Source organism: Cucumis melo, chromosome 8 (genome assembly GCF_025177605.1).
Source record: "Cucumis melo cultivar AY chromosome 8, USDA_Cmelo_AY_1.0, whole genome shotgun sequence".
In the NCBI taxonomy this organism is placed as follows: domain Eukaryota; kingdom Viridiplantae; phylum Streptophyta; class Magnoliopsida; order Cucurbitales; family Cucurbitaceae; genus Cucumis; species Cucumis melo.
This window is the reverse complement of record NC_066864.1, coordinates 6,108,923-6,133,949: the sequence shown is the minus strand read 5'-3', so window position 1 is coordinate 6,133,949 and position 25,027 is coordinate 6,108,923. Positions and strand designations below refer to the sequence as shown.

The following is a 25,027-nucleotide window of genomic DNA, read 5'->3' as shown; positions in this document are numbered from 1 at the left end:
GTTCATCTCCTTCGTTTGTAGGATTGGTGAAGATAATAAATCTTGGTTTCACAGTCAAGGAACCTTCTGTATTTATGTCAACAGACAACTTCCTCTTCATGCGTGACGGGACACAACTGTGAATCTTATCGTCATCATTTTCTTTACGAAATGGTTTTGCCTTCGAAGATTTCATCTCTCTTTGTTGTTGATCATTTGTCATCTTTAGACGATCAAAAGCAGATGTTGAAGGTCGATCTTTCTTCGATGTGGAGATACTCAACCTTTTGAAAGTTGAAGTTCGAGTGTAAATAAACGTTGGACATTGGTTTTCCTCTTCTTTCGTGGCCATACTCAATCTTTGAAAGACTGAAGATCGAGTAGTTGAAGGCTTGATACGATCAAAGACAGAGGTCCTTTGATTAATTTCATTTGAATTGTTGACTTCTTTAGAAGATCTATAATTGTTGTCGACTTCTACTATGCTGGCAGCATGACATGCAGTGACTTCAAGTATTTCTTCTGGATGATCCTCAAGGAAACTTCTTGGGAGGAATTCTGCCAAAGTTATCGATCGTCGAAGTTGGAGGAAGTCCTCATCTTTTCCTTTTATGGGCTTAGGATTCCACATCTTCTTGTTCCTTCTTCCTTTCTTTTTATAGGAGATGCTTCCTTTTGCATACTTTTGATGGGATCGCGACTCCTTTTGAATGGAATTTGGTTGTCTCCCTTTTTTGACGAGTGACTGTTATCCATCCTTCGCCATCATCTTTACCATGCGCTTCTTTATTTTGGAGTTTATCGTCACGATCCTTTGTTGGAATAGAACAAGTATAGGTGCAGAAGTCCCAAATTAAATCAAGTTTTTTTTTCTTTGATCATCAAGTTGTGTTAATGGCGGAACATTTGAAGTCATCTCGATCGCAACATGATTCGTCTGAGCTACTTCATCAATATCTAGCTCGATCTTCTTTTCACGAGCCAACTTTAGAATTAGCTCTTTCAACACGAAACACTTTTCAACAGGGTGACTAATGACCCGATGATACTTGCAGTAGTTAGGATCATCTACTTTTCCTGCTTGTTCTGGTCGTTTGCATTCTGGTAGCTGAATAAGTTGGTTCTCTAGCAACTGCTCTAACATGTCTGCAACATCAGAGTCAGGAAATGGATAAACTTTTTCCTGTCTTTCTTTAAGAGTTGACTGTCGCTTTTCATCGCCATCATGCTTTCTTTCAATTTTTGTTTCTTTTCTTTTAGAGAAAGATTTCAAAGGAGTTGCATGAACAACCATTGACTCTTTTATGACACTATTTGCAATCTTTTTAGTGTCATCAAGTTCATTCTTGTCACTCCTCGATTTTGGAATCAAGAAATCTTTTGCTCCTCTATTGGCGATACTCAATTCCATATCATGGGCACGAGTCGCCAACTCTTCGAACGTGCGAGGTTTTATTCCCTGTAAAATATAAAGAAGTCCCCAATGCATGCCTTGGGTGCACATCTCCACTGCAGACAGTTCGGTGAGTCGATCCTTACAGTCAAGACTCAGAGCTCTCCATCGGTTGATGTAGTCGATGACTAGTTCTCCCTTTTGTTGTCTTGTGTTTGTCAACTCCATCATGCTGACGATACGTCGGGTGCTATAGAAACGGTTGAGAAAGTCCCTCTCAAGTTGCTCCCAATTATCAATGGATTCAGGCTCCAGATCGATGTACCAGTCGAAGGCATTTCCTTTGAGAGTTCGAACGAACTGTTTGACCAATAAATCTCCTCGCGTACCAGCAGTTTCACATGTTTCGATGAAGTGAGCAACATGTTGTTTTGGGTTGCCTTTTCCATCAAACTGTTGGAACTTGGGAGGTTGGTATCCATTCGGCATTCTGAGATTGTCGATCCTCTTCGTATATGGTTTGGAGTACAAGGAGAAAGTTTGAGCAGGTCCACCATATTGCGTTTTGATGGAGCTTGCAATCATCTCCTGTAATTGTTGAACAGACAACGATGCAATTGAGGTCGAATTTTGTGGTTGACTTTCTTGCATAACTGCCTTCCCTTTGTCAGTATTCTTGACAGTATGTTTATGACTTGATTCAGCAGCATCACGACTTTCAATGTGATTCTTTAGAAATGCAATCTCATAATCCCTTTCTTCCACCACCTTCATGAGCATGTTCACCTTCTTTTCAAGCTCTGCCATTCTATTTTCACTTGTATCCACGTTAGTTACCATAACTGACATTATATTTGGGTGAGGCATTTCCTCACTTGAGGGTTTAGAGGACGACTAGTGTTCGTCAATCGCATGATTTTCTTTGATTACAATTCCACCTTTTGGTGGCTTGGAGATTTGCTCCCAAATATTCTTTGCAGCTTCAAAAGGTGGCGTATCTTCAGATGACTGAATCTCCCTTGAGCGGCTACGGGTGTTTGGCCGTTTGCCGATGTCACTGAGAGCTTTGGAAGTGTTGCCTTGAGATGTCATGATTTTCTTTGGATGTTCTTCGAAAAGAGAAAGAGATGAAAGGTAGAGATGGTCCCACCGGGCGTGCCAAATTGTTCACACGAGATTTCAGGAGAAATTTAATTCGTGGAATCGAACTTTGTATTGATTTATGTATTGCGGATACAATCTCTAATATTTACTCCTTTGATTCTTTCTCTCGGATACAAAAAGTAAAATTTAAAACTTCGTGATCTTCGATCTTCAAGAAGTTGTAACTATAAGTCAATTCAAGCTTCAATCTTCTGGAATTCAAGGAAAGTTTGATCTTCCAAGTCTTCGATCTTTCAGAAGGTTGATTTTGAGGTTGATGATAACTTGCACGTCTTGAGAGTCTTCAGAAGTTTTTGTCTTCAATTCTTCAGAGCTTCGATTCTTCTCTTCCATCCAAGGTCCTCTCAAGATGAATGAGAAGGTCTCTATTTATAGAGAATCTCGATGGGCTTTAGGTGGGCTTGGGCCCATTTGCTTGTTGGGCGGGCTTAGGCCTGGGCCCATTTGCTTGTTGGGCGGGCTTAGGCCTGGGCCCATCTGCTTGTTGGGTTTGGGCTTGGACCCATCTGCTTGTTGGACTTGAGCTTGGACCTGTTTTCTTGACAGGCTTAGGCTCGGACCCATTTGCTCGATCGGTTTGGGCTTGGATCCATTTGCTTGGTGGGCTCGAACTCGACCCACTTATTTGCGCAAGCTCGGGTCCATTATTTCTTTGGCCCAATTTTTTTAGGGCCTTGAACTAGGTTGGGTATGAGAAAACTTGACTACCTAAATCCAATCAAATTATAATTATCTCAATTTTGCTGTGATGACGTGGCGTGATTTAATTGGTCAAAATTTCCTGTTCAACAGTTTCTATTTTTATCCTTTTTTTTTTGTTAATCTTGCATATATATGTTTAATATTTTTAATTTTTCTTCCCTTAAATTTTCACAATTATATATTAATTTAATTTTGAATTTTAAATTTTCAGTATTTTAGATTAATTATGCATTATTTGGTTTTTAAAATTTAGATCTAATTTTAAAATTTCTTTTCTATTTAGCTAAAATTATTTTATATTTTATATTTATTAACTTTTAAATTCTATATATTTAATTTAATTTTGATATTTCATCTGTTCACTATTCAAATTCATATATTGTTTTTATCTTCTAAATTTAAATGTTGAATATATTTATTTAAATATTTTTAAAATTTAAATTTTACGGTAGGCATGTTTATATATTATTTTAAATTTTATTATTTTTTAATATTATTAAAATTAATTATAATTTTACATTATATAGTATATTTTTTACTAAGATGATCATTTGTATTATCTTTAATATTTTACCACCAAGACATTTATGTAACAATATAATTTAATTGAATTTGAATCAATCACATTTAAAACAAATGAATTGAAAATATTTCAAATCAATTTTTTCTTTTTTTAAAAAAACTTTTCGTGGTCTAAAACTATGGAAGAAACTCCACTAAAAAGAGTTTAAATTATATATGAATCTTTTTGACCAAATTATTAAAAGATGTATAGATCCAATGGCTCTTTTCATAGAGCATTTGGTGTCTAAGTTGGCTATCCACTTGTAAGAGGGGGGGATTAGAGGTAACAATCTCACTACTATACAAAATCATTAGGTACCCTACTTGAGGTCAAAATGGAGATTTTGTATATATATATTCACATCTATATTATTTATTATTTTATTATAAAAATAAAATGAAAATCAATTAAACAAACATAGCACGAAACTCTGTTCATTCATCAACATGCTAATTAAGTGGTACAAAGAAGTTCAGGAAGTTATCTGATACGGTTGCAACTCGATTCAAAAAACTTAGACTACGATCTTTCATTTATTGAAATTTTAGCTATTTCAGAAGGGATTTGTTTTTGCCTCAAACTCGATTCATTCTCTAATTTTATAATAGAATCTGATCATCGTCAGCAAGCTTTGAATTTGATCAACGATGAAAAGGATGCTTCAAGTATGGCAAGATGTTGGATTAGCAATATAAGAACCATTACAGAGAGTTCCATCTCAATCAAGTTACTTTTTGTAATCGAGAGAAAAATACGGTAACCGATAAAATAGGTAGATATAATAGATTGAATTATACAATCAACTATCTTATATGGATAATCAACCGATCCCACAAAGATGTTTGTATTAATTGTCCTGTTGATGTTTCAATAAAGCAATTTTTTTGACAAAAAAAAGTAAAATATGTTCCACAAAATTCTCAAATATAGATGAGACTCAAATTTATATATATATATATATATATATATATATATATATATATATCAAAACAAACATTACTAGAAAAAAAAAATCACGTATACATATCTAAAGGCATTAGTAAAATTATTAATTTTAAGAAGAAAAAAAGGTGATATAATCCAAGAATTTATGGGACCCTCCCCTCAACTCCCCACAAAAATTTTTCTCTTCTCAGCTGTTGGAGAATACACTCCACTTATTATTATTATCATTATAATCAATTTAAATACCTGGATGTAATCGAAGTACCAACTTTCCAACCAAGCAAAAAATAATAATATCTTCCTTTTCTTTTCTTTTGTTTTTTTTTGTTTTTTTGTTTTTGTTTTTTTAAAGTATTTAATATATGGTATCAATGTACTTGGAATTGGGAGATTTTTTTTCAAGAGAATCTCTTTTTCCTTTTCCTTTTTTAATTAATATTATTTGATTCATTTTTCTTTTTGGATATTAATACTATAGTATCTAATTTTTAAATTATAGATTTAATTAAATATTATTGGCTCATATGTGCATGTAAGTAAGTAATCCTAAGCCCATAGGCTACTTGTTCTAAAAATAAAAATATTGATTTTGTTGCAATATATAATATAGTTTGAAATTTATTTATGTTTATGATTGTGTTTTTCATGGTTAAATTTTAGTTTTTATATTTTTTAAAAAATAAATTCTACATTTAATTTCTTAAAGTTGACTTTTATTGAAACGTTAATTAATAATAATATTAATTTTTCATACAATAAAATATGTTGTAATTTTGTGAATGATTTTTTGAGTAAAAGAGTTTTTTTTTTAAAAAAAATAAAATGATTATAAACGATGTGGAACTGTATTTAACTTTTATTATTATTTCTTGTAATTTTGAATGTTTAATTTAATCTTGAATTTTGATGGTTATTAAATTATGCCTTTGTGATTGTTATTAATTTGTGTCAATTTTAATAGTTGGATTGTTTACTTTCAAAAATGTGAAATTTGATAATCAATTGATATTTAAGGGATACATTTTTTTAGTATAGAAAGTTAAAAAAGTTCAATAAGAATGGGGACGTCTCAACTTTATAATTTTTTCTTAATATAAATAAGAGTAAAATCGTGGTTTTTTATCCCTAAAAATAAAAGTTATATGTTTAAACAATTTTTTTTCAAAAATATTTAAATTACTTAATAAACATTTATTAATTTTTAATTAAATTAAAAAAATGGGTTTTCCAAGAATAATAAAACGATTTCAATTACATAGGACAAAAATCCACAAACTAATAATAAAATCCACAAGTACAAAAACTAATTATATACAATTTTGTGTAAATATTATGTGAAATTTATATATTTATATGGTGTATTTTTAAAATTAAAAAATATTGAACTTATTTACAAAATATAAAAAAAATTCATCAAATTCTCTATAGTCCATTTTAAAAATTTTACTATATTTTATAAATAATTTTATTTTGTTTTTGCTTGCTATTCATTATAATTCTCCTAGTTATTATTAATATTACAATTTCATTTATATATTTTGTAAATAATAAAAGGTTATACAGATTGAACCAACAATTTTCTACCTTGCTTATCTGTAAAATTTTGATATCATATGGAGTGGTAATAATTAATATTTTGTTGGTTTAGTTACAACTAAAAAATATTTTAAGATAACTATAATTATAGCTAATTGAAATAATGTTAAATTTTCCTTTTCTTTTCTAAATGTTCCTTAAAAAGATAGCAACATATACTCTCTTCTTTAATTGTTATGAATAAGGTTGACCTAATACTTAAACCTCCTCTTGTTAAGTTGTTTACCTACAAGTCAAATGTTTTGTTTATGCAATCAGTAGAATTAAACAATTTAAAACTGTCTTGTATATTTTTATGTAAAATCTTTGATCGACTCATCCTCGTACGTAGTCTAACATAAAGTCGATAATAAAGCAAAAATATTAATGATGAAAATGAAAATTTATAGGCTTGCTTCTAAAAAATCAAATGGTTACCGAACAAAACCTAACTTAGATAATTAATAGTTCATCTAAATACAATTTAATAAATGTTACGTACTTTTTTAACCGTCTATCTAACTTCGTATTTTTGTATTTTTAGTTCATGCAAACAAGTGTGAATAAAATCCTAACCCATTTACAAGCGTAAATAGAAATTTTTCGATCTCTAGTTTTTTAATCGGACACACGTATGTTAATCGTTGGTCTTCATTATCTAATTACTAAAAGAATATTAATTAAATTGCGAATAAATAATAATAATAATAATAATAAAAAAGCCAAAAAAAACATGTCTCAATCTAATATTTCTCAAAATTTAGGTTGTATCTGTTTTGATCGATAACGTCACTATCATTACACAAGTTAACATCCACGACAAAAGATTTAATAAAGTTAAAATAATAGTAAGTTGCTTAAATCGATGAACCCAATATTGTACAAAAGTAGACATAAATAATAATAAAATATATATGATAATTACAAAGAGAGTATTATTGTCCAATTAGTTGAATTAAACAAATTAAATTCATTAATTAAAAGGATGATTATAAAAAGTAATTCATTTTAAGTGACCCTCGTCATATAGAAGACTTAACAAAAAGCTTAGTTGACTTAACAAAACCCTAATTTATTGGACTGATTCAGATGTTGATTGGCTCCCAATTCCTAATCTTTTTCAAAAAAAAAATTTAAAAAATATATTGGGCCCTCCAACATTGTCACTATCCTAAGTAAATTATATATTACAATCATTCATCTTTTTCATTAGAAAAATATTATCTTTTGATTCATATTTATTAGGTGACCCTTTAGTATAATGTTGGCCCTAGTTGAGGAATTATTTTGAATAATTTACCTTGACTTTTGAAACTTATGAAAGTGAAGCTTTTGAAACCCATTGGATCAATATTTTATATGATTATATGTTTATATGATATGTGTGTAACATAATTACATTATTGTGTTATATATTAAAAAAAAAAAAAACAAGAAAGAAAGAACACAATGTTTCTAGAACCCTGGCCCAAACAAACACACATGTTGTAGAAAACAGCTGCCTTCTTAGCTAATTTTTTAGAAAAATAAAATATAACAAAAAGTGATTTACATGTTAAACTATTAATTAAGTAGATATGAAATTTTAAAAAATTAGTAATAAACAACCTCTCACTTAACTATTTTGGTTTGGTTTATGCTAAATAAGTAATGATAAAATAATGAAGGATAAAGAAAATTAGTCTATATACTTAGATTATTGGACTAAACAGAATAATTAAAAAAATTAAAAGAAACTCATTTTATAATTATTTAGGTATATCGTATGAACTATTGTTCTTTCTATCGAAATAAAGGGTACTTGTGAATTTTCATTTAAGGATACATATTCCTTTTAATTGCACGAGTTGTGTTCATCATTTTAATTTTTAACCAATTTCAAGAAGAGATCGATGTGGCTATTTGAATAATTGTACAAATTACTTTATGAATATATATGTTTGTTCTTCAAATTGGAACTTAACTTTTATCCATCAACAAGTTCAATACTTTTCTCCCATAAAATCTTTCTCCATAATTAAAATCTGTTCAAGTTTGGTTATTTAAATCCATAAAAAAGAACTTAAATGGATCTGATGAGTGCATCATTGCTTACCCAAAGAAATGTAATCTATTATATCCTGAAAGACAACTATTGTCACAATATAAGTGATTAAAATTATCTTTAAATTGCTGCAAGAATAAGAGAAAATTTGAGCCCAATTAAAATTAATATTCATATTGTCTCCTTAAATTTACAATTTCACTCACTCTGCTATGTACAGTGAATTATCTTTCAGATAGAATATATTATCTTTCTCATGGAAATAACATATCGTCTATTAAAGATCCAAACAAAGTCTTCTTGGTGGAGTAAACTGAACTTCAATCAATTTAAAAATGGAGAAAATTTTTAATTGAAAAAATGAAGTTCCAATTCAGATAAGAGACAAGTTTATACCAATTCATGATCATTCAGATGATATATGTCTCTTATTCAAGTTTGTTACAAAAGGAAGAGAACCCCATAAAATCTAAAGAGCACAGAACTGTAAGTCAAGAGAGCCACATGCCATTTATTAATTTCTTCTTTCCTTTTCCTTTCTCCTCTTCTTCGAAACGATAGGAAAGACATAGAGGAGCAATTGACGAAGAAAAAAGGAGAAAAAGAAGAGAGAAGAGAAGAGAGAAAGAAAAAAGGGACAGTGGCAAATATGATATCGAGGGAAAGGTTAAGTGGCCATAAGGTGGAACAAAAATAATAAATAAATAAATAAAAGTACCACTACACAGTTCTTCTTCGTTGGTAATTAACAAAAAAAGAAAAAAAAATGATAAACATCCAAAAACAATAAGATAAAATTGTTGAATTTAAACTTATGAATCTTATAATATAACTTAAACCAAATTTTATGGAGAAATAATTTCCCACATGTATTTAAATTATTATATCAAATTTTCTCCATTCCACCTTTCTTTATTAGTTAAAAAGAAGAAGAAGAAGAAGAAGAAGAAGAAGAAGAAGAAGAAGAAGAAGAAGAAGAAGAAACTCCGTCTCTGTAAAACCCTATTTAAAAAGCTTTTACGTGTATTGAACGTATCATATATATATATATATATATATATATATATATATATATATATATATATATATATTCTTAAAGTAGTAATCTATCATTTAGATAATTAAAAATTAGCCACCAGTGAAATAGAACAGCATAAAATACCAACTTTATGTTAAATAAAATTGATATAAAAGCAGTAATAAGTAGAAAATGTGTCACATCCTTTGTGTATAGGATAATCAAATCACAATATCGCCAAGTGGAAGATAAAGATAAGCACAATAATAACAAAAATAACAACAAAAAACATTAAAAGTAAATTAAGATGATATACAAAAAAAAGAAAAAAACAAAGCAAATTTCGACTTTTCTTTCACTCTGTAAAGGGTCAAGCTGAAGACGTTAAAATCAAACCCAATGGGTTCTTTGTCATCTCCAAATATTATATATGATTAGTTTTTAATTAACTAAATATCATTTCAAAGTCTCTCAATTGTTAACCAAATTATGACCTAAATTTAAGTTAAAACGATTCTCTCCAAAAGCTTTTTGGTTCCATATTATATAGGGCGAGAGAGAGATTCCAAATTTTAATTAATATAGGTTTAATTTCAGCTTTTGCTATTGTCATAAAGGAATTAGATCTTCTTTTAAAGTGGTTTACGAAAGATGAGGATAATTTGAATTTGTAGTTTTGATAATTATACAATATATTTTCCCATCTTGAGAAAGATTATATTCTAAGAACTTGAGAGAGATAATTTTTGGAACGGTCAAGAAATTATGTTTTAAGGTTATTTAAGTTACAAAGCTAAGAATAAAAAGATTTGGTCAAGGTTTGAAATAATTCGAATATTTTTTAATTTTTTGTGGAGGAAATTATTGAATAGTGTGAGAGATTATTTCTTACACAGAAAATTGGATTTTTTTTTTTTGTGTAACTAAAGGAATTATACTATCAATTTCAACCACTCATTCACAATATATATGTAGACAATACATACCCTAACTTTCAAGAATAGTTTGAGAAAACATCAGTCTCTACTATTTTTTTTTTTTACATTTTTTTTAAATTTTAGAAAAAAATCGAATTAAAAATAAATAAAAGTTTTACTAAAAAAGTATTAAACTCAATTTTTTTTTTCATGAAACAAAATTTAAATTATTATTCTTTTTCATTCCCTTTTTGTGAGAAAAAAAAATGCTTCAAAACAAACAAATTAATTTCCTCATAAATTAGAATTAGGGTTTCCTACCTTGATAAATGAATTAGAAAAACAAAATAATTAAAAGATCTTCAAAACATGGGTGATTCCTTTTTATTATTTTATTGAATTGTAGCAAAATCAATTTTCTAAGTGGAAAAATATGTTTCCATTTAAAAAGATCTTCAACTCCTTTTTAAAAATTGATTAGTTCTTTTTTTTTTTATATATAAAAAAAAAAATATATCATATATTTTTGTAGGGCCAATATATATTATAGCAGCCCTCAGCTGGTACTTTAGCAGATGCTCCAAAATCCAAAACCACTTCCATTATTTGTCTACTAAAGAAGATAACTTTTTTTCTTCTTTTAATTTGTTGTTTTAAAAGATGCAAAATATCTTTTTGAGGTTTTGTTTTTCTTTTACTTTTAAATTTTAAGATATTATACCTTTAGTCTTGAATATTTATATTTTTACTTTCAATATAATTAAAAAGTTCTAAAATATTAAGAGTTCACTCTTGGGATTTTATTTCCACCACAATTTAGCCTTATACCATTTCTTTTTAAGTACAAATCCGAGATCTAGATATTTGATTATGATATTTCTTGTCTTCGGATATATAGATATTTCTTGTTAATTTTTTTTTTAAATACTTACTTTAACCTTTTGTGTTAATTTATACTAATAACTTAAAATAAATATTTTGTTTAAATTTTAGATTTAATTTTAATAGTGACGAAAAATGATAAAAGTTAATTGACTATTATTTTAATTCTTAAAATTAATTAATAATATTAATATTAAAGACCGAAAAGTAAATATTTAATAAAAAATCAAATTTAGAAATGTAAAGTTTGAAAGTTATAGATCAAGTTGAAACAAAGCTCAAACATACAAAATAAAACTGATATTATGGAGTTTAAAAACGAATTTAAATCGAACTCAAAATTAAATAAATTTTAAAATTTAATTAACCAAAAAAACACATGGAAAAAATAAAAGGGTTTTTTCAAAAATAATAATAATAATAATAAAACTATTTATCTTTCCTATAAAAAAATCAAATTTTTTATGAAGTATAAATATTTTTTTATTTGGTTATTTGAAGTATAAACATCAAAAAGCATATTTTCTCTTTTTTCACTTTTTCTTTTTCTTTTTGATTTAAAACTTTAGCCCTTCTAAGTTAGGGAAACGTGGAATTATTTTTTAGAATTTAACCCTTCTAGAATGTTGGGTCCGGCCCGGCAAAAGAAAGTTGCACATTATTAATAATTTGCTCCACCTCCACTCCCACTTCCACAGTGTGTATTATTAATAATTTTGTTTTGGAATAGGTATATTATTTATAATTAAAAGTAGAAGACTTTGCATGTAAATATTTTTAAAAACAAAAAAAAACTTTGTTGTTGTTTGGATGTTTTCTAATGGGGTAGTTCGGTATGGATCATCTTTTTCTTCATACAAATTTTTAGTTTTGAATTTATTATTTTAGAATAATTTTGCATTATTGTTAAAATTCATTTTAATAACATTTAATTATTTCAAATTAATTAAATGAAAGCTCAAATGTGATTGGTTAAAGAATTATTGAAATATTGAAAACTAAGAATTAAATTGAAACACAACCCTAAAAAAGTAATATGTTGAGAATTTTAAGTATCAATTAGAAATTGAATTCAAAATCCATGGATGAAAAAGATAATCATTGGAAAATTAGAGAGCAAGCGAACAGCTAGAACCAAAATTTCAAGCATATTTTTATGAGTATTTTTCTTAGTTAAGACATGAATGGACAAAATAAAAGTTTTACGTGGTTTTAAGATCCAAAGTCCACACCCTCTAATAATTTTAAAATAAATATAACACTCAACAGTGGAAAAGTGAGAAAGACCTCCAAAAATTTCAATAACGAACTTTAAAAACGTTAAAGAAAAATATCCCTGTCATTAATATACGGACAGAAATGGTTAATATCAATAGCCATGACATTTCTTTTTTATTTTTATTACAAGTATATTATTTTTAACTTTTTAAAACAGACAATTTAGGTGTATTTTTTATACAAAATATTATGTTTCCTAAGGATATTTAGAACTTTTTGTTTTAACTTTAAAAGCATTATTGAAAACTTTCAAAGGTTAAAGGAATATAAAAGATCTTTTCTAATCATTTAGGCCCTTTTTTTTAAAAAAAAAAAATCAAGTGGACTACCCCACACGAAATTACAGAAACGTATAGATATGCCAAAATTACCTGTCTTGGAATTGTGGCTCATAAATTTAAACCAAACATGTAATACATCACATAAACACATATCAAATGCAGTACTTCAAATCGTTGGCAACCTCACCAACGTTTACCAATTCTTATGAATAAACTATGTATTATCTATCTAAATTATATCAAATGAATAAGTCTTGATATATCCAAGATTAACTTATATATAACAATCAACTATATTCTTAGTATATCACTTGATTAAAGTATAGATTGACTAACAATAACTATACTAAATACTTACTAACCAATATTATATTAGTTCAGATGTATTTTCTGAGTTTGTGTAGTTGTAACTATTTTAGCTGGCTATTGGTGTGTTCTGAGTTCGTCTAGTTGTAACCTTTTTAGCTGCTAATCTTGTTTAGATAAATTAGGGTAGATTTGTAATTACTCGATATCCAAATTACAATTGAGAGGGCAGTGGGGCATTACTACCGAGGCCGAAGGCCAATATGAACGCAGGATTTCGGGCCCAATAGTTTGAACAAAGGGGTCTCCTCATGGTCTCAAGCTCCTTGATTGTATGTTCTCGACAAAGTGGGCAAAGCAACGACCTCAATGGAAGCCACTGATCAATGCAACCTTTATGAAACACATGCTTGCAGTTAGGCAGAACACGGAGTTCATCTCCATACTCAAACTCCGCCAAACATATGACACAGTTCCTGGATTCAAACGATGTAAAACAATAAGACGACGGCATATTTGAAGACGAATCGCCATAGATATATACAGGCATGGTAGTGAGTAACTGGCTGCTACATGTGGATGAGAGAGGTTTAGAGGAAGGAGAGTTGAGTTGGCGCCGAAAGCAGGTGAAAAGGGAGATGAACAAAGAGATTACAAACAGGGCTGCAATGGCAGAAGTCGCACATATAGTAACAATTCTTTCTCGGTTTCCAAATGGTTGTTCAAATAAGGAAGAATCTTTAAGAAGGCGTCTATTGCTGTAACCGAGATCATCCACTGAATTCATGTTTCTGGGGGAAGAAGAGGAGGAATGTTTGAAGGGTTATCTCTTCATTTAGGTTTTGAATAGAATATATATGCAAAAGATCCCTAATTTAGTGCAGCAAGTTTACATGCAAACAAAAAGAAATATCAGAGCCTTGAAGGGTTGTGAATCATGCTTAGATTTTTTTTTGTTAAAAAATGAAGCTCAGCAGTATAGTTAATGGCGAAATGGCAGTTCGTTGTCATACCTTTTTAGCTTTCCTTGACACTTTTTATCGGCAAACTATCCTGCAACTTTGTGGGAAGATCTTAGGAAGGATCCCATATTGCAAATAATCACCATGCTAATTGCAGATAAGTTAAATCACCGTTTTTTATCAAACCATTAAAAAGCCAGGATAGTTGGATCAAGATTCAGGTAATCTTTCTTTTCCCTCTAAGCAAAAAGTTGGTTTTGTGTATGTATGTTTTAAAAAACAACAGTGGTTTCTCATTCATCTTGCCATTAAGAAAAAGAAATTATAATTTTATGTGCATGTGACGCTACTACATGAGCTGATTCCAACTAGCTAAATGATTGGAGTTCATATATGCAGGCGCTAAAAGTGAGAGAGAAAGGGCAATAACTCTTACAGAATTGATGGTCTGCGAGTCAGCATCCATCCAGAGATACAAAATTGAATATTGGTAGGAAGCGAAAGATGAGGAATGAATTTGGCCAATTCTGTATTACGACACCAGCAATTATCGGATTATTTATGCCGAGATTTGGAAGCCGCCCATTTAAAGTAACCACAATTTGCTTCAGGATTAGATGCGGGACCCTGGTGAAATAAAAGAAATTTTCAGTTAGCAAAGGTACATGACATTGGCTACGAGACATGTACCAATAAAAATCAAATGTGTTAAATCGCCGGGGAACATCCAACAGCTCAAGTTAATGAATTATGATAAATTTAATCTTTATAAATACTCGACTACAAGACATGTATCAATAAAAATTAAAGGAGTTATCACCGGGGAATGCACAAAAGCTCAAGTCAATGAATTATTAATTCAATATTTATTATTACTTGAATACTAATCATCATTTGTTGACTTGGTAATTTGTAAGAAGCTCAACTCGTGGTTAGGTTTAAAAATAGGACTTTCTAAATTTGATACCGTGTTAAAACCCTGAGAAAATAATAGGATTACCTCCGCACGAGCACAAACATAAAATCTGCGGCCATTATTAGGACCTTGTTTCTTAACTACTCGAGCAACACAAGTCTCCTTATGGCCCTTGCAAAGGGGAATGCTATTCTGCATAACCTGTTGTATCCTCCGCCATTCCAGCAAGGCAACACCACTCTTTTCTTTCTCTACAGGAGAGGCATTAATTTGAGACTGATCCTGATATGCTTCTAACTGTCGACCTGAGTCGCTTTGAGTATTTGATCTAGGAATTTCAATAGGATTAGACTCGGAGGTCTCTGCTTTGCTGATTGGAGAATCTGCATTAGAGCTGTTAGCATCGTTGCTAACAACTGAATTTTTCTGGAAGAATGACTTTAATGACATCTGGGAACACCTTTTAACTCTTTTCCTAGTTTCATTCTCAGGTAATGCTTTCGCATGTAGAGACTCGTGCGAAATTAAAGTGTTGCATGCAGCCTCCTCGGCATAACTTCCACCAGCACACTCACCTGTTTTTAATAGAGAATCTTCTGTTTCTAGGTTTGTCAAAGAACAAGATTCACTTGGAAGAACACCCGGTTGGTCACCATTATTAAATGATCCATTAAATCCTTGAGAACAATTCCCTAAAATGATGTTCCCACGTGAAGATGAGTTTGATTTTTTGCACGGTGCTGAATCTTCAGCAGCTTGTCTTTTTAGAAGCATTGACACTGCATATGTTTATGGTCAAATTGGACTCAAGACGAGAATATTACAAAACAAGAAGACAGCTTATTTCCAATTAAAACATACGATTGAATTATACACGAGATGTTGGCAGTGCCATAAGCTATAAGCTCCATGTCTAACTTTAAAATTGACAATAATTACACTGGAACCAGTTCTCATAAGATGACATTTCCTTAACAATTTGAAAGAATGAAGAGGTTTTATAATGTATTCAATTATATGCTGATGAACTCGATTTGCTAAGGTCTATCCCGAAGAAATAGGAGGGAGAGACGTGATGGGAAAATGATGTAATTGGTGAGGAATGAGATTGTTACTTGTGGGTGTGTGCATAAGTGTTCGGTGGGGTCCATGGTGAGATTCGATTAGTTAGAGAAGAAGCCTTAAGAGGCTGAGTGTGAGAGTTTATTTTTCATCTTTTGCCATTTTTTGTTTTATAGCTCCTTTTGAGTAAATTGGACAAGGAGGAGATCTCGAACTCAAGGCTATTTTGCCTAATCAGTCACACAATTTTGGGACCCATCATATGCATTCTTCTACATTCATATTTCTACCGTGATGGATTGCAAGTTGTGATTTTCTAATATTGAAGGACTGTAAACCACTCGTCCAACATAATACATTTTCTTTCCATTACTTTTTGGAAGAAAATTATCTATGGAATCACATAAATAACCCACATCATTGATGAGAGCATGATAAATACACATGCAAAGCGTAAATATAATACATCAGCGCAAAAACAGCAGTCAAGATAAAGTGCAATTCCTACACCTATATAATATTGCATACGAATATCGTTTAATACTGAATAAAGCGACCAAGCAAAAACGAGGAAATCTTTCCTACCAAGAGTTTGCTGAAGCCCGTGAATCTTGGGGTTGTATCTTGCAGACAAAGATGGAGTACTATGTTGAGGAGTATCAGGGATTTCCAGTAGACTTGCAGAAACCGGTGCATGATCAGAACCTTCTAATTTAACAGACTGCTCTCCCTTCCACCTATATAACAGACAGAGCGAAATTGACTATTGAGACCCTCCTTCAATAAACAAGAAATGATGGAAGATTGTGTATAATTTCATAAGCAGTAATCGAATATTGCTAAAGCGCCTTTTTAAAGAAACTATAAATGATTTATGTTATCCATCTACAAGCACTAAGAGGTGTTTCGCTTCAAGCAACAGTCAGTGCACTTGGTTTTATGAAATTGAGATTAGCCATATTTCATTATCATCGTCATCATTCTTCACCTTAGCAAACGGTTGTGCTAGACTAACATGGTCTAGGCAAGCATTTAAGAGTTTTAAGCAAATACTTTTCAAGGTTAAGTCTAAGCATTTGGAGCTTTTAGAAAGCTCTGGTGGATGTTGAATCTAAAATCAGTTTCACTGAAAAAACAAACATAGAGAGAAAGTGTAGCATTGTCCATCTATTTAGCATCTTGGACTTGAGTCATAAACCTAGTCATATTGTGCAAAGCTAATAAAACTTGTTTCTAATCTGCTGGAATTTTTTTACAGCAATTGTACTTAAAGAAATATAAACCTAACTTGATGTGGGGAATTGTTAGATACCAAGATTAGTATAGGGCAGAGGTATAAGAGAAATTTCATATTTAGGTAGTTACATGGGAGTATGGTTATAAATAAGAAGTCGATGAGGGAAGAAGGGGAGGGATTTTTTTTGTTGAGTGAAGTCTGCAACATTCCTTGAAAGAAAGGAAGGGCAGAGGGATAGGGTTCCTTTTAATTGTTCTTGAGTTTCTGCAATTTTATTACGGTTCCTTTGCTTATATTAGTTGTTCAAGGATTGAATCGTCAGTCCTTTCTGTGTAATTTTCATACTATATCAATATACAGTTGGTTTTGTATCAGGAATCCAACAAAAGTTTATTCCACCCCTAGTTCTTATCCTACATTGTCTGCTCCCGACACATCCAAGCTTGGTTGAATTTGTAATCACACCATAAGATAAAATGTCCTGAACTCCATGACATCCCTTTTTATCCCAATTTTCTTTACCACAACTCAATTATATCTTGAAATATCTAAAAGTTGATATTCCCTAACGATAATGATGATGACAACAAGAAAACTGTAACAATATTATTAAAATCTTTTTAGTATTATATTTTATAGCAGGATTGGGATGACACCCTGACCCAATATTTCACATTGAGAATAGCTAAACAAATTGAAGCAAGTTTTTAAGCAGAGATACTGTGTTTTCTGCTATAAATACAACCAAATAATTGATGCTCAGAATAAATTCAGGATCAAACACTAAAATGAAGAGTGCAATAGCTGAAAATTGTGAACGAGCAAACAAAAAATCAAGCGGAAATGTGTTAATACATACTGTACTAATCGCAAGACTTCATAATCAATTTTATAATTTATTTTCTGGAAAAAAAATATACATCTGATATCCTATTTGATTTAATTGCGTACCTAAAAGAATTTCCATCTTTCCAGCGTTTGTACTGTGACAGTATGTCACATTCCATAACATGACAAGCTACAATATTATGGCCCGGCAGGCTGTTGTCGTGATGTAAGCATGGTCCTGCACACAATATATGGTCGATCCTTGTCCCATAATTGAATACTTCCGCACCTGTACTTTGAGGCCAGCATGTATATGCATCTCTTCTGCAAAAACAAAACAACTGGACAACTGAAAATGTTGTCTCCCATTTGTCCATAAACCAAGAACAGGAGCAGAGCAGATTGAAAAGTGGTGATCCAAGGAGGTAGATAGCATATACGACAAGCTATATTATTAACTGCAGTTGAAAGAAGTGTTGGTAGTTATCATAATATTTAAACTGAAACGACCACCCCTGGTACTTGAGACATGATGATAGTAGCACAACTGTATCATCTATCATGTCACTTATTCAAAACATCCAGTATCGGTGGATGATATAACATTATCAAACAGCAATTCAATCTCAATAGCTAACATCACAAACAGAAATAACCAGAAAAAATCAATGGTTGTCATTTTATTGATGGCAATAGACAGATTCCTATGGTATAAGATGAATCGCAAACATCTAACCCAAAAGAAAACCCTACCGATCAGGATGTTTTGCTCTAAAAACGTCGATGAAACGGCCACCACATGCCACCAGCAAAGATCTCAGCCATCTCCGAAACCTAAAAGACAGACCACATATGCTCCACAATAAAGTTAACATACCGAATTGTAGTGCTTAAGAGTTAAACAGAAGTAAAATTAGGCAAGAGCATAAGGTCCCCAACATTTAGAAAATTAGATAACATGCTTACTCATTATTCTCAAAATCTGGTCCTGCATCACAGCGATCCATTGAAGTAGGTGCAATATTAAGATCACCAACGACAAATACCCTTTTTCCCATATGCAGAAGATGCTCCCATCTTTTCTACAAATGAAATATCCCAGATTAGTGAAAGGGTAACAAACTCTAGATGCATGCTTCCTGAAAATTATATAATGCACGTATATATCACATCTGGGGAAAGAAGAAAAATAATCACCTGTAGCACATTGTAAAATTTTAACTTGAACAGCACCCTGTCTGAATCATCACTTTCAGCTCGAGGCCCATAAATGTTGAAGAGAACTAAACAGTAAAACCGATTCCATCAACATACATATCAAGCAGGGGAAAAAGCAACTAAGCCTGTAAGCTTCAGAAGTGTGATACAAGAAAAAAGTCGGCATGCACATTCTTTAGAAAAAAAACGGACACGATGATGCAACCTAAATTGTGTTTCACTAAAGTTCGCTTGATGGGGTGGCAGGTGGAAACCATAAACTTATACTTGGACGACAAACTTACAAACCAATAAATAATAGTCAATTAACTTACCAAAATGGCCATGATCTGTGACTATACAACGCCCCTCGCTGTCTAATTGAAGGAGCTCCTCTTTCGAAAATTCCTCAAGTCCTTCTGCAACTGCACCCATTGTGCGTTTTCCATCCTGTGAACTTTCTAGAAGACCTGTGAAACCTTCCTCCGCACGAACCGGCAATGCTACTTCATTACTCGAAAATGCTGACTTAACACGGCAAAATGTAGCAACCCCTGCAGAACTTATGCTAAATAAGCCAATGCTATCACGGCCAACCTTTCATCTACACTAAGATGCCTGATGACTAAAGAAAATTGACATTCAAATTCCATGTCATTGCTAAGAACAATCAAGCCATAGTCAAAGGATAGTCAATTTGAGCAATAAACCAGCTCTCAATATTAGGAACCAGATAAACAAAATGACATCCAGTGACAACAAACTTATATTTCGCCGAGGCCTAGTTGAAGCGGTTCAGCAAAAAAAGACTCGCTAACCTGAGTAACCGGTTCGACCTTTCTCAGAGGTACGAGTGCAAGAAACGAATGTTTCGTAACCATCGGCTATGACTAAATCCGCTCGCAATTCCTGCCTTCTTAATTTCGTTTCCTAAATTGAAGACAAAAATCACGAAAACTGAACCGGACTGAAAGTACTTCATCAAAGATGAAAGCAAAGCAAACCTGAATGCAAATGATATCGGCATCGAAGGAATCGAGCAATTTAAGAAGTGAACCAAATTGTGCGATGCGTGGCCTTAGACCATTCACGTTGTAAGTTACTATCTTCATCTTGTAATTCGTTGCCTTCTCATTTCAAAGTAAATTGTCTTCCTCTCTCTGATCAGAGATAGATAATAATTTGTCCTGAATAGCTTGGAAAATCGTCTGCTGTAGCGCCGTCGGCGAAAAGGTAACCATCGGATGATGAACAAACGAGGTTGCTCGGCGGAAGGGTCGGCTTGCGTCGTAGCGCGCAAAGTTCTCGCGCCGAGATTCTGTCTCCGGGTCCATTTTTCCCCTTTTCATTATAGAAACGTTATTGATTAATGAAAATATTAATTTTTTTTTTTTTATGAGTTTAGGGTAAGTCCTTAAATTCAAACTTCTCATTACATAGTGTGGAGTTAAATATAAAAATTTGATCTCTTTTTCTTTTAGATAAATAAAAACTTAACCTTATATTACATAAGTTTTTATTTTATCATATGTATGAATTTATCTTAAGAAAAAGAAATAATAAATATTGATAATTAAAAAAAGAAGAAAGAAAGAAAAAACAGGTGTAGGGGATTTGAGTAGTAACGGGAGCACTGAAAAACTCCCGTTTTGTTAAAATCTATATTGGTTGGGGGCGCGGGGCATCCTCGTGGTCGTGGCTCGTGGAGTCCACGATCTGGTGTTGGATTTTGTGGTATCCTTTCGGTATTATAGTGGAAGTGTTAGCGTATGAACGCATTTCTCTTCTCCTTTTCCCCCCCTCTTGTTTTTGTTGTTGTTGTTGTTGTTGTTTTTTTTTTCTCTCTCTCTCTTTTCCCTTTATCTCTCAGTTTCATCTTTCCGGCGCTGAATTTTCATCCTCTGATTGTCTTCTTCCCTTTCGTTTTCTTCGATTTCCCTTTATCTCTTGGAGAAGGTTTCAGAGGAATTCAACTCTGATACTCCTCGTTTGTTCTCTTTAAATACCCTTTTTGGGACCCTTATGGAACAGTGGAAGACCGGAGATTTCTCTCAATCTAGTGTACCAGCTGATTTAGTTCCTTCCTCGTCTCTTCAGCCTCAGCCTCTTGCTGTGTCCTCCACTCGCCACCATAGCAACCAGCTTACTGAATCCAGGTTTGTGGTGGGTTATGGATTTTGATTAGCATCAAGCTTATATGTTGTTGAATCTGGAATTAAGTGTTTCGGATGGATGGTTTTTTATGGGTTGAGTTAAATGTTTGTTTTCATATCTTGTATTGCACAATTTTAATAGTCGATCTTCCTTGGGAATCTGGGATGAGGATTGGTTTTTTCAATTGACCTAGTATTGTTGACACCAACCCAGATGAAATTCTTAGCTTTTTTTTTTTTTTTTTTTAATCTTTACTCCCTCTTGTTGCTTGAGGGATACGGTGTTTGATTTTTTACACTTTTCGTATTTTTCAGTGGAATTTTACTAGTGAGAACGATACCCCACGATTCAATTGGGAAGCAACCTTGCCTGAACATTCTAATTCTTCGAATTTATCATTAAGAAGCCTCTTTTAGTTCTTATTTGTTTTTATAAACTAAAGAGTTGAGTCACTGTTACCTTTTTTTTTTCACCTTTTTAAGAAACACTTTTGAATCTAGACAATTTTCAAGAACAGCATTTTAACAATAGAAAGGAAGAGAAACGTGCAGTTTTAGAAATTTGAAGTAGATCAGAGAAAACACAAACGAGTGTGTAAGTAGAAAAAATGCTAGTCAATTGAAAAGATAGTAAGATGCTGAGCCCAGCAGAATGAATTGTGTGGATCCAGAAACTTGACTGTTTCAACTTTTAACAAAGGGATAGTTTTGGAAGCCTCATTTATATGAGGAAAGAGTAGCAGTCCTTGTAAATGACATGGACTGATCGTACGAACGTTATATTTGATATTTGTTTGCTGATGGACATCTTCCAGTCTTCACGTTCTAGGATTTTGATACTTTTCTGAAGTCTCAGTTTTGGCTTTCATCTCACTAACTCTTCATCCCTTTTTTGGGCGTTTCTCAGGTTAAGAACAGATGCAGAAGTAAAAGATCCCATAGCAGTGAGAAAAATTCAAAAAGCAGATCGTGAAAAATTGAGGAGAGACAGACTGAACGAACACTTTCTTGAGCTAGGAAACACATTAGGTAAAGTTAAAATATAAGTCAGTTGAGGCCTATGACTTATTTTTTTCTCCTTTAGTAAATCGAGAGAGTATGATAATTAGCCAAGAAGGCATGTTATCATGTGTTTCTCCACAGATTTTTAGTTGGATGATGTGTCATTTATATTGATGCATCTAGTAACCTAGAACAACGGGCTCTAGTGTTTTACACAGCTTGACATAATCTTAGGAATGAGTTTTTCGTGCAAGGAGAACTTGCATCGATTTTAAAACTCCAAAGAGTTCTTGCTCTTGCTCGATGTTTCCTGGGTGCAAATTTCATTCAACTGATTCATTTAATTTTCTTGGTAACGTCCTTTGCAGAATGCAATTCACTGATTGACTTTACATTTCTATATTTTATTTGGCAGTATAATGATAACTAATACATGTATGCACGTGCCGTTTTCTTATAATTATCATATAAGGTCATAGAGCTTACTTATAGTTTATCATAATGCTGTGGACTTCTCTGGCTGTGTTATTTTGTTTGACTGGCTCATGTTGGATATTCTGTTCATGGCTTGAAGTGACATCGTTGTTATTCATTTTATTGCAGATCCAGATAGGCCTAAAAATGACAAGGCTACCATCCTTACAGACACTATCCAAATGCTGAAGGATTTAACTGCCGAAGTCAATAGATTAAAGGCTGACTATGAAGCTCTTTCTGAAGAATCACGTGAGGTTGATATCAAATTCTTTTACAAATTTTCAATTTCCTAAGGTTCGGGGCTCTTTGTGTGCTCATCTCATCTGGTATTCCACAGCTAACCCAGGAAAAGAATGAGCTTAGAGAAGAGAAGGCTTCATTAAAATCAGATATTGAAAATCTAAATGCTCAGTATCAGCAAAGACTGAGGGTCATGTTTCCCTGGGCCACAATGGATCCATCGGTTGTCATGGGGCCCCCATATTCCTACCCAGTTCCTGTTCCTGTTCCCCCTGGGCCGATTCCCATGCATCCGTCATTGCAGCCCTTCACCTTCTTCGGAAATCAGAATCCCGGCGCTATTCCCAACCCCTGTTCCACATTTGTCCCATATACTGCTGCTGCCAATCATCATCATCCGATCGATCAGCCATCCGCCCAATATGCTTCCAACTCACATATATCTAGCAAACAAGATTCCAGAAGTAAATCATCAGATCAGCACAGGCGTAGTAATGTGGAAAGATGTGATGAATCTACCGATGTAGCCACGGACCTTGAACTTAAGATGCCTGGATCTTCAACACAGCAGGTGATTTTATTGTTTTCAAAACCACACATAAGTATTTTTAGATCAAATAAGAACATAATGGAGTATGTTTTCAGGATGCATCCTCTGGAAGTAAGAAAGCTAAGCAGTCGCAAAGGAAAGAAAAAAGTGTCACGGATTGTAGTTCTTCGAGTAGGTTTTCTTCATCCCAAGTTCTTCAAGATAGCTCCTCTAACAGCGTTGGCGACATCCCAAAACAGAACAACTAAATTCAAGGTCACTGTCCTCGTCGAAGTGATCAAATTCAAGATTACTGTTCTCATCAAAGTGATTAAATTCAAGGTTGTTCCTTCCTTCTCCAACCAAATATGCTTAAGTTCCCATATTAAAAATGTGAGGAGTCATTCCTCATTCGGTAACTACTTGCCTTAACTAACTATGGCCATGAGTGAGATGCGAGATATTATGGCTGCTATCGACATCTAATTTAACATCATTTCTCCGGTGCCCTGCATACTGTTATAGGCTGACATTGACATCATTTCTCTGGTGCCCTGCATTTAGGGAGTGGTTAAGTAAAATGTCTGCTTGTAAATAACTGTCCATGTGCTCTGTCCTACTTGTTATAAGACTATTGCATAGGCCATTCATAATGGGAAAAAGTCCAAAAGCTCTCTAAGTGAAGCTGGAAAATGCTTATGTTCACATTTTGATTTTGATGTGATTCCAATTCTCATCGAAATTAATTTGAATTAGCTGAAATGACTTTGAACATGACAATAATTCTAACTACATCAAAGAAAATAGACTAAATCACTTTCAATCAAAACCTGACGAATTTTGAGTTGTAACAATCTAAATCATATAAGTGAATTAACAATATTTGAACCCAAAGTTTATTGATATTTAAATCTTACAACTGTGACTTTGTTTTTTGATATTATACACTATTTTAAAAAAAATTATTAATCAATAGACCAAATATGGTTAATACAAATTTAAATTTTCACGATATTCCGTTTTGACCAAATCAATATAAAAGTACAAAGTCATACCTTAAAATTGTGAGTTGAAAAGAATTGTGAAAAAGACAGATGTCAATACAGAATATAAACGTTTCAACAATTATTTTTTTTCTAAGAAAAAAAAAGGTTCCAATTTTGTTTGTTATCATCATTGATTGCGAACTTCATATCATTCATTGTGGCACTATTCAACAAGTCGCCCACGTAGCTGTTAAGAATTGAATAAACTTCTTGAATCTCACAGATTCAAAGCACCTTTCTGAGTCATGGAGAATTTATTAGTTAACAATATGACTGTGGTCATGTTCTACATAATATTAAGTTCAATCAATGTACAAAATTAATTATTG

General features: G+C 32.2%; 3 protein-coding genes across 12 annotated transcripts; 1 reads left to right on the top strand and 2 right to left on the bottom strand.

The window, feature by feature from the left end:
• Nucleotides 1-13,054: 13,054 nt before the first annotated feature.
• Nucleotides 13,055-20,623, bottom strand: LOC103485130 (DNA-(apurinic or apyrimidinic site) endonuclease 2). Of its 10 annotated transcripts, none has more exons than XR_007823166.1 (12): nt 20,256-20,623; nt 20,070-20,181; nt 19,587-19,805; nt 19,252-19,337; nt 19,021-19,136; nt 18,808-18,888; nt 18,178-18,378; nt 16,575-16,726; nt 15,012-15,706; nt 14,448-14,638; nt 14,063-14,108; nt 13,055-13,840 (listed from the first exon to the last, which is right to left on the bottom strand). XR_007823166.1 is itself a non-coding variant. In XM_017043831.2 (10 exons), the coding sequence occupies exons 1-10, from the start codon at nt 20,361-20,363 to the stop codon at nt 14,567-14,569; spliced, it is 1,842 nt and encodes a 613-aa protein (XP_016899320.2). In that variant the 5' UTR covers nt 20,364-20,623; the 3' UTR covers nt 13,055-14,566. The 10 variants fall into 10 exon arrangements, 2 of the variants coding, with proteins under 2 accessions (XP_016899320.2, XP_050944889.1); XR_007823165.1 differs by having other exon boundaries at nt 13,055-13,525; XR_007823159.1 differs by having other exon boundaries at nt 14,063-14,102.
• Nucleotides 13,264-13,836, bottom strand: LOC103485128 (E3 ubiquitin-protein ligase RHA2B-like). The gene has a single exon (XM_051088413.1). The coding sequence runs from the start codon at nt 13,834-13,836 to the stop codon at nt 13,264-13,266; it is 573 nt and encodes a 190-aa protein (XP_050944370.1).
• A 410-nt stretch (nt 20,624-21,033) lies between the features above and the next one.
• On the top strand, nt 21,034-24,357 carry LOC103485127 (transcription factor bHLH121). The gene is made up of 5 exons (XM_008442597.3): nt 21,034-21,407; nt 22,312-22,433; nt 23,010-23,137; nt 23,221-23,694; nt 23,769-24,357. Exons 1-5 carry the CDS (start codon nt 21,274-21,276, stop codon nt 23,919-23,921), a joined length of 1,011 nt encoding a protein of 336 aa, XP_008440819.2. The 5' UTR covers nt 21,034-21,273; the 3' UTR covers nt 23,922-24,357.
• The last annotated feature ends 670 nt before the right edge of the window (nt 24,358-25,027 follow it).

Coding starts and splice junctions, on each gene's coding strand:
- LOC103485128 (XM_051088413.1), bottom strand. CDS start 13,836: ATGAATTCAGTGGATGATCTCGGTTACAGCAATAGACGCCTTCTTAAA.
- LOC103485130 (XM_017043831.2), bottom strand. CDS start 20,363: ATGAAGATAGTAACTTACAACGTGAATGGTCTAAGGCCACGCATCGCA. Junction 19,806..20,069: donor AGGTCGAACCGGTTACTCAG/GTTAGCGAGTCT, acceptor TAAGTTCTGCAG/GGGTTGCTACATTTTGCCGT. Junction 18,379..18,807: donor AGAGCAAAACATCCTGATCG/GTAGGGTTTTCT, acceptor TTGTTTTTGCAG/AAGAGATGCATATACATGCT.
- LOC103485127 (XM_008442597.3), top strand. CDS start 21,274: ATGGAACAGTGGAAGACCGGAGATTTCTCTCAATCTAGTGTACCAGCT. Junction 22,434..23,009: donor TGAGCTAGGAAACACATTAG/GTAAAGTTAAAA, acceptor ATTTTATTGCAG/ATCCAGATAGGCCTAAAAAT. Junction 23,695..23,768: donor CTGGATCTTCAACACAGCAG/GTGATTTTATTG, acceptor GTATGTTTTCAG/GATGCATCCTCTGGAAGTAA.